The sequence below is a fragment of the Saccostrea echinata genome, unplaced genomic scaffold (assembly GCF_033153115.1).
Source record: "Saccostrea echinata isolate AGI-Se365-2 ecotype Australia unplaced genomic scaffold, CSIRO_AGI_Sech_v1 ptg000009l, whole genome shotgun sequence".
Lineage (NCBI taxonomy): Eukaryota > Metazoa > Mollusca > Bivalvia > Ostreida > Ostreidae > Saccostrea > Saccostrea echinata.
The window spans coordinates 34,211,095-34,223,931 of record NW_026889758.1 but is presented as its reverse complement, the minus strand read 5'-3'; the positions used below and the strand labels follow the sequence as shown (position 1 = coordinate 34,223,931).

Sequence of the window (12,837 nt, the reverse complement as noted above, 5' to 3'; positions counted from 1 at the left end):
CCGTCACAAAAAATTATTTATAGCTTATTCAACTTGCACATCTTTTGTTATAACAAAGATGTCAAGTTTTAAAAAAGTTCTCTGTGAAGAATAAATATTTTCTTTGTGTCGAACTTCATTTTTTACGAGAAAGTACAGATGGACTTAATCAAAATTACCGAAATAAAACGAAGGTCATCCAATACTGGATGTTTTATATAACAAACAAGATGCATTTCCGAATGGCAAGTATGCACTGACAAAACGTCAGAAATACTCAAGCTATATTAAGTAAATTGAATATGAAATGTCATAAATATTCTAACATGACATAGAACATATTTATAAAGTTATTGTTTTTGACCTGCAAACTGACTATCAGTTTTAGCACACAGCTATGATTTTAAGTGATAGCATCTCTAGGGGTCGCATGAAGTTTAAGAATGTTTGGTTTCCAATTTGATCTTTTTGCTTCAAATCTAATGTACATTCTGCTTTTGAAAACAAACGGCACAAAAAGCTTATCTGCAAAAATTTAGTTACATAGTTTGAGCAATATTGTACATCTATAATTTATACATGAATAACAATATTAACTCACTTTCCTGAACAAAATACATTTAGAAATTTATCTCTAATGAAAAATTTGAAAATTGCTCCAATCTATCACATCCATGTCAGTATGTTTGCTGTAAATTAAAATCAACCATTTTACAGTACATGTATTACAATTACTGATGTATACCTTGTGATTTTTTTTATTCTACAGACTAAGGCTGTTATTGTTGAGAAGTGGACTATATATCTGTCATCCTTCTGATCTCGGTACTCTAGGCCTATTAAGATTTATTTACACTGTCTGTAATACATAATGTTCTACATGAAATAAAATCATTCAAAAACTCTTTCAAATGATATTTTTAAATTGTATAAAATCCAAGAAGAGCCAAGACTTTATAAAAGTAGTGCATTCATGTAAATATATTACCGGGTATTTGCAACTTCTAAAACATCTGTATATTATATATTTCTTTAATCCAATGAATGTATAACATAGTATAACAGAATATAATGCATCATATACAGGGAATACACTATTTTACATAATCTGATTAATAATATGCTGCATATCTGCATACAAGAAAAAAAACATCACAATATATTGTATTCTTATATCAGCATATTCAATATTTTTACATCAGTATATTCAATACCAGTACACCAATACCAGTATAGACACATGTGGATTTTTTTTAGTCATGCGAAATAAACCAGACAAAAATTTAATTACTAATATGGTATATACAATGTAGTTTTTCACACAAAAAAGATGTTCTCTAGGAAGATGAGCTTCCATAATTGGACATATAAATCTAAATGTAATAATCTTTTTTTTTTAATAGATATTTGTTAGAATAGATATCTTATGGAACAAAAACCACCTTATATGATATCTATTATGATTATCATGCTGTGTGTTCAGATCATGAATTCTGCGTGTCTAGTTTTAAGGTATAGTATGATATCCACATGCCAAAAATTATCCATTTAAAACAATGGAATCTGCGAAGAGACCCTTGCTTGCATATGTAGAAGACAAAATGGACGTTTGGAACAAAACAAAATGAAAATGATGACTCTCTACCTATGCACCAGGCAGCTGGCATGGTGTTGCTGAGAATTATGCCTTCGTCCAAGTTTCTGGCTGGTCTTCCATTTCTCTGTGTCTTTCTACATGTCGATTCACATGCACAATTTCCCATTTCTTCATCCATGGCCCTTGAATGGTTGTATCAAACTCATCAATTTCTTCCTGTGAAGAGTAAAAATTATTCATATTATCTTCCGTTTCAGCCTAACGCAACGCCTTCAGTCTGGGTAAATCCACTAAAGAATGCAATTCACGTCCAGTTACCCACCATAACACGGACAGGGGGTTAAGGGTTAAAGTATGCGTTATATTTTGACGTGACAAACGTTGAAAGCCATGTAAGTGCAACGTCATAAGCGAAAATCAAAATTCACGCTCACATTGAACAAAAGCTGTTGCAATAGCTCTTCCATGAATTGTACTTACCCGAAGGAAAATACAGGGATTTTGAAATATAAATCACATCTGGAGTCAAGGCAAGGAAGTAAAAATGTAAATATCTTTCAAAAAATAATGATTCAGTCCTTAAATGTCCCTACCGATTTGGCATTGCTGCGATTAAATTTAGAGCGGAGCCCATTTTTAGTGACGTAATGAGTTAACAGATTTGCACAGACGATAAAATAATTCAATTTTAATCGATCTCGGTAGGTTTGTTAACTGTTATTGGTTCTCGACAAAACAAAACACTTATATGGTTTGATACTGTCCTCAGAAATATTACGGGTTGTTCAAGTCCATGGAAGGCGAAGCACAGTTACTGACATATAATTCAGTGGACATCATTTAGCTCATACAAAACCATTAACTAGAATTAGTGCTGCATGTATACAGTGTATTGTAATATTTTTATTTGAAAAATGTGGTTTGAAATAAGTGTAATATTTATATCTTGTTAAAATTTTATTTCCACCTACTTGGTTAACTGTGGACAGTCGGTGACAAACCTAAAGTAATTGTAGGGTTCATATGCCTCACCTTGCCAGTCATTGCAGACGTTTGTTTATCATGTCGGTTAATGGCGTCGAATGACTCCCAGTCAATCTTCATGTTGGGATCTTTGGAAGACCTCATTAGAATTCCCTCTTTCAGTCCATAGAAACCCACAGGTTCACTTGGTCTCTGCCAACGAAGGTCTAAACTCCAACGAATCGACTTTGATAGATTTGGTAAACTTGTAAGAAGGAAAAAAATATTGAATATTACCTTATATATACATGAAGATAAACTTTGAAGAAAGAATATGAAAAAACCTAAACAATAATTTCGTAATCCTTGAAAAAATCATTCTTTCTTGAAATTTTACCATCAAATTAATTTTTTAAAGATTAAAATATCATTGAGATTTATATTATATAGAAATATGTGTAAGTTCTATTGATTTAATGAAAAATACAAAAGGTGATACAATTTCCAAACTTTATTCTATTTGATAACTCTTTAAAAATTAAGTGTGTTAATTCTAAACAATAAAATGCTTTCTTTGTTAGTACGGTAAATAATGTTGCAGCTGTTGTAGAAAAAATGCATAACCCACGTAAGCGGATATGTATTTTTTCTGCAATAGATGCAACGTTAATCCCAGTACTAACAAACAAAGAAAGACATTTTATTGTTTATATTTATATAGATCTGTACAAATAATCATTTAAAGTAGAATTTAGTACATGGAATATTATTGATTTATACGCCATTGTACGTTTAATTGATGGAACAGCCACTGCTCAAGAAATCTACACAGTGATATGCAATGTTTTTCTTGAGAAATAAATTAAGGAGATAATATTCAGTGGATGTAAATATTTCTCGATATTGATATCATACTGTAATTTTTTAATTTACCGGGTGGTAGTAAATACAAAAATTACAATGTTGTCATATTGTAATTTTTGTATTTACTACCACCCGGTAAATTCAAAAATTACAATATGACATTGACAACTGAATGTAAATTTCGTCAAATGAAAGGTCAGGTGCTTAATATGCAAATATTTACATTTCCAATGTCTTTGTCCGAGATAAAATTACAAATTGTAAAAATACTTTATTTCTACATAAATCTACTGGTTCATCGATAGGCGCGGTTAAAAAAAAATCACGTGCGGGGCGTGACAAATAAAGACAAATAAAGACAGAAGCGGGGCTATTAGCACGGGAATTTGCAGAATCAGGAGCATGTAAATATAAGGAATAACTGTCAAATTTTTTGGATTCATGACGATGATCAATCGATTGGCTTGCGTGATAATTTTATGCATAAACGCCTTCGGCGTTTATGCAAATTATCACGCAAGCCTCTCGATTGATCACATCACGAATCCAAAAAATAAGACAGTTATTCCTTAAGTCAATTTCCCGGGCTGCCGTTGCGTTTGACATCAATGGCCGGGGACTATGGGAATTAACACGAATATTTTTGTATATTTCAATTCTACAAGACAACATTTTTGATTTTACATTTTATTTTTTATTTTACGTATAAATGTTAATGTAAGGAATCACTGACTAGTTTGTTGGGTATGCCAGGTCATTAACAAAAGCTGGAAACGTGGGATAGTTTGCATAGCGGCGAATCCCGTTATGCATAAATTACCCCACATTTCCACGTGTCGTTCGTGTCCCTGACATTCCCAGCTATACCTTTAAAAAACATTACAAAAGTACACATATGCATTTGCTACTATTTTGTCAATAATAACCAATAAAACCTGGAATTATACCTAACCCTATTCCTAACCCTTCATAAAATCGTATAAGTTGCTTAAGAAAAAGGCGACCCAAAATAGTGTTATGGCAATACAAAGAAAATTGTGTGTGCGTTAAAATGCAGCAAGTAATAATGTGCCTAGGAGGTGGACAAAGTGGCTTCAACAAGGTGGGAAGAACTTGTAAAATGTTAAGAAAGCTCTAAACACTGCTCACTAAAGAGTTCAAATTCTATGGCAGTTTTATGCGGTTAGAGTGATCTGCTCTTTGATGTAAAATGGAATACATGGAACTCTACATTAAATGACACAATTTAAAATAGATTAAAGCATTCTTAATATTATATTAGACCAAGATAAAGTAATTGAAAACATTATTTTCAAGTACTTTCCCAATTTAAGTAAACAGAGGTTATTTAAGTTCAATAATACTTCACTGTTTTTGAACATTTTTTCTGCAGAAATACGACAGGTACCCTATGTTGAAAATGAAAGAAAAATTCAATATGTATATCTTTATATGAAAAATTTTCTCAAAGTCCCAAAAACATTTTATGTCAGTGTTTATAGAGCTTCCTTAATATTAGGAGTGATACGTGAAAATGAAGTACAAGATAATGCAAGTTCCTTTTCCGTTTATGTGCACTATGACAATAACCTTTTAGATATGCAATAGGAATGTGCGATTTTATCGGTATACCGGTATATCGCAATTTTTTATTGCGTGATACGTATCGTGATACGGAGACTAAAATACCAGTATTTGGTACATAATTATAAATTCCGGAAATTATTCATTTATTTAATCAAACTATTGAATGACATAGGAAGTGTAAAAAATGTTAAAAACAGTTAAACAACGGTATCCAAACATGCTTTAAATTAAATAAATAAAAATTCAAAAAGTTAAGTTATGTTTTTAAGGGCATATTTTTAAGAAATTTTACGGAAATTCATTTGAAATTGTAGTAAAAATTGTGTGTAAAAAATCACGATTTATCGTGATATTTTTTTTTGGGAAAATCGTGATATATCACGATACGAAAATTTTGCCGATACCCATCTCTAATATGCAATTACATAATTGTCTTTTCTATGTGAAAACGTGGAATAAATAGGTAAACATACATCGCAGAAACTTGAATTAAACAATTAGTTTTCAGTTCTTCCTCCTCCTCTAGCCACTTTCTCGCTTCCTAAACGACACTATAGCTACACAATATCAAAACAAAATCAAATAAGCTCACATAAGAATTATTTATTATATAAATATTGCATGTAGTTGAGCAGGGATTTATCAGTACCTTCTCAGGGGCCGAAATTCGGCCCCATTCCCAATTGAAAATGAGTTCATTTTTCCCCAATTTGGCAGTATTTTTTCCCAATTGGTGAACAATGCTTTTATATTTAATTATCTTGGAAAACACTAAGTAAAATTGTCAGAATGTCTGTAATTTTCATCTATTTAACTTGTTTAGCAAAGCTACAATCATAACACACATTTAAAAACACTGTAAAAACATCGACAACTTTTAATCCGAATTTCCTCCATTTTTCTGAAAATGGTGATATTGTGTTATTATATAGATTTATTAAGTTATTTCTACCTACTCAATTGATCTATGAGTAAATGGTAAGGACTGTAGGCATTATTTCAAATAGAAAAATATATTTTCAATGCATAATAATACATATTAAAAGAGGACTTTGAGAAAATGTGTTCTTCTTATAATTTTTTGCAGGAGGTTTATAATCAGATTCTATAATGACCTAAATTGGAATCTCATACACACTTGTACTACCCTAAGTTGTATAAACACTTTATACTCATTGAAGTCAATTTTACTTTTATTAGTCTATTATTTATAATTGCATGATCTTGTATGAAGTTGGATCATGATTTAATTGTCTGTTTTAGGTTGCCCAAATTAGAGTTCATGCTGAAATGTTAAATGAATTACGCCTGAATACATGATTTAAGCAACATTTTTAATTTTTCCCAATTTCATCAAAAAGCCGATAATTTTTTCCCAATTCCCCCAAAATGGCGTTTCCCAAAATAGGCTGATAAATCCCTGTTGAGTGTAACATTGAAAATTTTCACCCCAAGAAAACCATTGTCAACCGATGCGCAGTCGAGGTTGACAATGGTTTTCGAGGGGAGAAAATTTTCAATGTTACACTCAACTACATGCAATATTTATTATATTATACTGAATGTTTATACAAATACATTTTACAGTGAACCTTGCCCGCATAAATTCTGCGCAGTCAATATTTTTTTGAGTATCACCCATCGTAAAGCAATGTCGACTGCTGCTGCGCTGGAGGGCGTGGCTTCATTACTCAGCGGGTAATAGTGTTTTTTAAAAAATGTTTCTCGACGAATCAGGTTCAACTAATTTACTTGAAAGTATAATATTACAAGTTACACAATATTCCAAAGTTACACAATATTCCATGCTGTTACAAAGTTCTTACCCCAGATTTAATCGGTTTGTAATTAAAGAATGTAAATACATGTATTTTCATTATGTTTACAAGGATGAACCAACCTGGAAATGTATATTTCAAATTGGTTATCATCTCATAAACACCAAATAATAGACACATTTTTAACAGAATGAAAAGGGCAGGTACATTGAAATCAAATAGCTTTAACAATAATTTTGAATCATGACTTAATTACATTAAAATCAAAAGAAAGTCTTGTTACCTCCGATGTGGCACTAAGTTGTTGAACAGTAACATGCCACCGTAATTTATGGGGCATATCTTGAAATCTTTTTCAGTGTCAATATCTGTTATCAAAAATACATAAAAACATTAAATCTTAATGAGTAATCTGCTACTTCTAAGCCTATACAAGTTCTTCGGGACTTTTTAAGAAAACAATTCGAATAGACTCTATTTATCTTTGAATTTTCACCTGTATTCTGAAAGCAAGCAACAAAACGTACATGAACGCACCTAATTTTTTTCTCATTTCTTCCTCCTCCAGCATCACATACCACGTGCCACCATAGCAACATTGATGCGTACCCACCCTTCCGGTCTTGTGACCTTTTACTGCCAACTGCAATTTTCCATAAATGTTCAAGTTCTGCTACATATTGTATTTTTTAAACACATTATTTTTATTCACTGAAGCAGTTTTACCTATGGAGTGATTATAGCATATCAAACTTATGTATTTTAGGAGCGTGTCTCAATACGGAGTATTGTATCCAAAATTTTCACTCAAAGCCTAAAATGGAAGTCTTTGTTGCAATGTTTTGTTTTCTGAAAAGACCGTCGATGACTGGAGGAGAGTCATGGTAATTATATACTGAGAGTGTGTGTAGTCAGTATGGATAGTTTACAATGTACCTGCAAACATCCATTTACTTCGTTGGCATCTAGTAATGGGATCCAAGCAGTCGGTTGTAGGACCTTGTAAGAGTTGTTGTCCAAGTATCCAACATCTTAAAATGTAGAACAAGACATAACTAATAATCAATGTCATTTTAATGTATGTCAAGAGAGAGATATGCGAGTACCTTGATGCCAGGGCACAGTTGTAGCCTCGTTCTGGGGAGTTTTAGTTCTGAGGTTCCACACAGGGTGACCCATTATATCTGGTCCAATCAGCTGTTCGATTATATTTAACAGTCTGTCGTTTGACCAAATGTCACGGAGAGCCTTGAATACCATAAAATGACAAATATAATTAAAATAGGTGAAAATATGAATTTCAAAATAAAACTTTACTTCAAAAATATATATCTTACCTGTGGCATAGAACCTATTTTATGTAACATGATGTTTGCACCTGGACATTCTTTCTCAATCTCGGTGAGTCTTTCGAATAGTCCATACTCTTTGTACAGCTCTGTATTGAAGACATATAGTTACAATACCTTTTTCTACTTGGCAGAATTGTAGGATGTAAATATTTATCGAAAGGCGACAATGCATCGTATATAATTGTTTTAGAAGCATCATTAAGAGGAATACACTGTTCTGCTTTATTGTAGTTACATGTAGATAAAACATAATTTTTCTTACATCTTTATCAGCATTTCATAGTGCATGTAGATTAAAATCATTCACACTCCTTATTATAAAAGGACGTGTCTCATTACGCCTTAGCTTAGAAATCAACCGAAATTGAGAGGCACTACTGCTAAATGATAAATTTTGCAAAGTGGAAATTGAAACTTGACAATTATCAATAATAATATAGACTAAAATATATTTTAATATAATTCATTTAACCCTGATTTCTTAGCTAATTTTACATGAAAATAAATGGAAGATATTATTTTTTTAAGTACTTTTAATGCATATGTGTTACATTCCATTATTTTTATTTCCCAACCATTCCACTGTAATATAGCAAAATTGACATTTAAAAGTTTTTTTCTTAATAGAAAATCCATGGAAACATGTGTACAGACTAATTCTAAAATTTAATAATTCAAAATGTGAATACTCCGTTTGATTGTTACATGTATATAATGAAAATTCTACTGGAATATTAAACCATGGACATACATTACAGAATTATTATATTGTATTATTATTAAAATTGCAAATATGTTCGAGTAAAATAAATATCTGAAAATTGTTATCCCTTTTTAGTACTTGTACTTTTTACTCGATCAAAGACAGACTCGAAGATAAATCCTCACTTGTGATTTTTCCCGCGTTAAACAGCTTGACAACCAGATCATCGACAAGCAATTTGATGGCTTCTCGGCATGCATTTAGTTCCTCTGGCTGGAAAAACTCCTCCACTATCAAATAACCCTAGGATTAAAAAAACTCTCTTCAAATTTTCATCTTATCTAAATAAAACTAGGAGATTCCAAACTTCTACAAAAATATACATTATTGGTCAGGCGCGTACCTAAACGTACGCAAGTGCTTCCATATCATTTTCACAAAAAAGTAATATTAATAATAATAAAACAAAAATTAAATCCCATCATAAATCAGGCAATACTTTAACTTATACTTTTTCTTCTTTGTCGTTTATTTCATGATGAGGAAATAAGCATGTCAAACGTTGAAACTCGGATTATTTTAATGTAACTCTTTTTTCTGGTTACTCAAAATTAAGTGTCAGAAATGCTGAAAACTCGCCAGCTTCCGGGGGCTTCGCCCCCTGGGCCTCCACCATTGGAGCCCTTAAGACGGCCCCCAAAACCCCTGTCTTGATCAGCTTCACATTAAACACCCCTTAGCTACGCCCCTGTTGGTTTTAAAATGCAGGATACTTAGTTTATTTCAATATATATACATATTTATTTTAATCATATGAAAATTTGTGCAAGACGCTACGTGCCTTCCTCCAGGTAATTTGTTTGATAAAGTGTAGTTAATCTTACGTCTGACATGAATTCGGTTTATCATAAGATTTGGGACAGGTGGGCCTGCTTAAAAAAGACAACGATCATTTTAATCTAGCGTGGGGGACACTTGTACTGATATGTTGGTACTAATATTCAAGGTTCTCAGAGATTCTTACAGAAAGACTCAAGTGGTCACTTATGAAATTCTATATTTAATCTCCCCGTTCCTTAGTTATTTATTTAGTGATATTATCTGTTACCTTGGTTATACGACTAAAGAATACTACTACTATACAGTTCTTGACACCTGAAATGTATTTCTTTTTAGCAAAAATGAAATAGTAAACATGGTAAAAAGGAAAATACGTTAAGATTAATACAGAAAAAAATACGGAATCAATGCAATGCTAATAGACTATATGCAATATAAATGTGTGGTTGCTTCCAAAAAATATATACATAAGTAGTCATTCAAGGTTCTTCAATGAGAATATGATCTTGATACATCAACATGGATAAATAGACTTTGTTGAGGAAATATTTAGATTTATATATAGATTTATTCACTGAATTTTGAAAGTTATGAACTATTTTAAGCTAACCAACCAGAAAATAATGTGCCCCCTTCCAGTCTGTACATTGGTTGAAAATTGTTGCTTTTGTTTCAGCATCACACCTATGTGGTTGTGAGTGGGGCTAGGAGGAAGAGCAGAGATAGGACCCCCAATGATAATGAACAGATAATTAAAATAATACTCATTAGCCATGTTTCTGTGAGAACTTCTTTTTTTAATTTGGGGACTTAAATGTTATTATGTCATTATATTACTTATTTGGTCTTATCTTATTTATCCATTAATCTGTTAATAATATTCTATTTATGAATTGCAAGTTCATTTATTGGTGGTGAAAGCAACAAATTGTATTAAATGAAGCAACAAGCACAATACAGACCTCTCTGAAAAAATGTTCGACTTCTTCTTTAGACAGCTGTCCTGGTTTCTTCTCCTTTGGCTGCTCTGGCATGGCATTAATGTTGAAAAGTTCTGGGTGAGCTTCATTTGTGGAGCCTGGAAACGTCTCCATGGCAACAGACTAATGAAACTTTGTTATTATATATTTCACTAAATAATCTGTATAATTAAGAATTTGACAAATTATCAAAATTGTATGCAATTATCATGATTATGTTGTAAGTTTGAGAAAAAAAATGTTTAATAGTATTGCTGTGTTGATTTGATGCTATCAGGAAAGTAGAAAAATGATCTCTGTGTGATTTCTCTCTCTCTCTCAGAAATGAAAAAAATTGGAATTTGGTCATTCTCATAATCCTTTGTAAAAACCTAAACTTGACTTCTTTAAATATTTCCCATAAGGATTTGAGGTTTAAGTTAAATAAAACTTTTGTTGATATGACCTTTGAACAATTGAGCAAAATTTCATCTTCTAACTCAGGAAAACTTTATTTTTATAGTAAAATCTTAAACTGCACTGATTATAAATTGCAGGATTACTTAAAGTTTCCTTTAAAAAAGCATGAAAGATCACAGCTAACAAAATTAAGAATCAGTGCACATTCACTATTCATTGAAACAGGTAGATACTGTAAACCAATAATCCCTAAGGAAAAACATTTATGCTATGCTTGTAAATTATTGGTTGAAAATGAAAAACATTTTGTACTTTACTGTCCTATGTATGACAATCTTCGATTTCAATTTTGTGATATTTTTGATTATAAATTATACTGTAGTACTGATCCCATTAAAGAAATTGTTAACCCATGTGAATATAATACTACAAAACGTTTATGTATCTACTTAGATAAATGCTTTATGCAGAGGAAACAATGCCAAGGACTATATGGAAATGTGTAAAATTGAACTGCATGCAATTATGTTATAACATTCTTCTCTTTTTTTCTGTTATCTGTCATTTGATTTCTTATTTTGACTGTATGCCAACATGGTGATGTCAATAAACTGAATTGAACTGAAAAACCAAAAACCTTATGCATATTTATATGAAGTGCACTGGAGAACTGTACACTTGTGAATTTCCTAAAATCATTTAAGGTTTGATTTTTTGTCAGATGGCAGATAATTCAAAACAAGGGAGTTTATTGGTCTGTAGAGACAACTGTAAAGGGTTAGGAGGTGGATAAAACATATAGGTTGTTTAAAAAATATGTCTTGAATTAGGGAGTGAAAGGTAGTTGATTGACCAATGCTGGAAAGTGGAGAAATTCTCTCCCACTGTGCACAGAAAATCTTGTGCCCTAAATTGCACCATATTTGCAATACGGGATCTGTAGCGCTCTGCATGGTCAAAGAGTAATATATAAAACCATAACGCTACAGTTCTGCAGCTAACCAACTTTCACAATCATAAAGAAGTTGATATACAAATTATACAATATCGGATTTCAATTTATCTTTATGTATACACTGTAAAAGATTTCTCTCTGAATTATAATCGTTCTGTGCCCCTATGATATCAAATCATAAATAAACATTTTGGTTGTTAACATTACCAATAAGAGAAGAAAAGAAAAACGCTCCACGGATACACTAGTAAGCCTAACTCAATATGATTGTAAGCATTGGTCTTTAAAACAAAGAAATTGACATCTTCACAGCGTTAGGGGTCCTGAGTCCACTCGTGGCTGTTGTACCAACAACCACGAGTGTACTCGGAACCCAGATGTTGTGAGAATGAGAAATTGGCTGCGGTTTTTAATGTTATTTACATTAGTAAAACCGTTAAATTGGCATTTTTTCTTTCATTCAGTTATGACAAATGTTTTCTTTCAAAATGACAGTATGACATTATGCATAAATATACCTAAACACTAAATTTTCACTGTGACTGACCAGTAGTGCTTACCTGAGAAGAACGCCTCCTCACTCGGAAGTAAATAAATACTTTGTAAAAACGAAAACAACGCCACGGATTTGATATTTCCGTGCAACATGAAAATCTGAGGATAGCTTACATATAAGAATAATTTTTTTTTTAACAATTTAAGAGTGGTGCTTTATATTTCTCTCTAAAATGTCTTAGTGTTTTGATGGGGCATTTTATTATTTATTTATTATCATGAGAATGCGAGTGATTTTAACGAAATTGCTAACGAACTACATGTACTTTAATTTTACAATAAAGA

The 12,837-nt window shown here is 31.7% G+C and overlaps 1 protein-coding gene across 1 annotated transcript; it reads right to left on the bottom strand.

Moving 5' to 3' along the window:
* Nucleotides 1–180: 180 nt before the first annotated feature.
* LOC133182260 (phytanoyl-CoA dioxygenase domain-containing protein 1-like) lies at nucleotides 181–10,784 on the bottom strand. The gene is made up of 9 exons (XM_061317033.1): nucleotides 10,626–10,784; nucleotides 9,009–9,126; nucleotides 8,106–8,206; nucleotides 7,875–8,016; nucleotides 7,705–7,799; nucleotides 7,306–7,411; nucleotides 7,052–7,136; nucleotides 2,609–2,804; nucleotides 181–1,792 (listed from the first exon to the last, which is right to left on the bottom strand). The coding sequence occupies exons 1-9, from the start codon at nucleotides 10,755–10,757 to the stop codon at nucleotides 1,661–1,663; spliced, it is 1,107 nt and encodes a 368-aa protein (XP_061173017.1). The 5' UTR covers nucleotides 10,758–10,784; the 3' UTR covers nucleotides 181–1,660.
* Between the last annotated feature and the right edge of the window lie 2,053 nt (nucleotides 10,785–12,837).

Coding starts and splice junctions, on each gene's coding strand:
- LOC133182260 (XM_061317033.1), bottom strand. CDS start 10,757: ATGGAGACGTTTCCAGGCTCCACAAATGAAGCTCACCCAGAACTTTTC. Junction 9,127..10,625: donor TCGAACATTTTTTCAGAGAG/GTCTGTATTGTG, acceptor TTTTAATCCTAG/GGTTATTTGATAGTGGAGGA. Junction 7,412..7,704: donor AAGTAAATGGATGTTTGCAG/GTACATTGTAAA, acceptor GGAAAATTGCAG/TTGGCAGTAAAAGGTCACAA.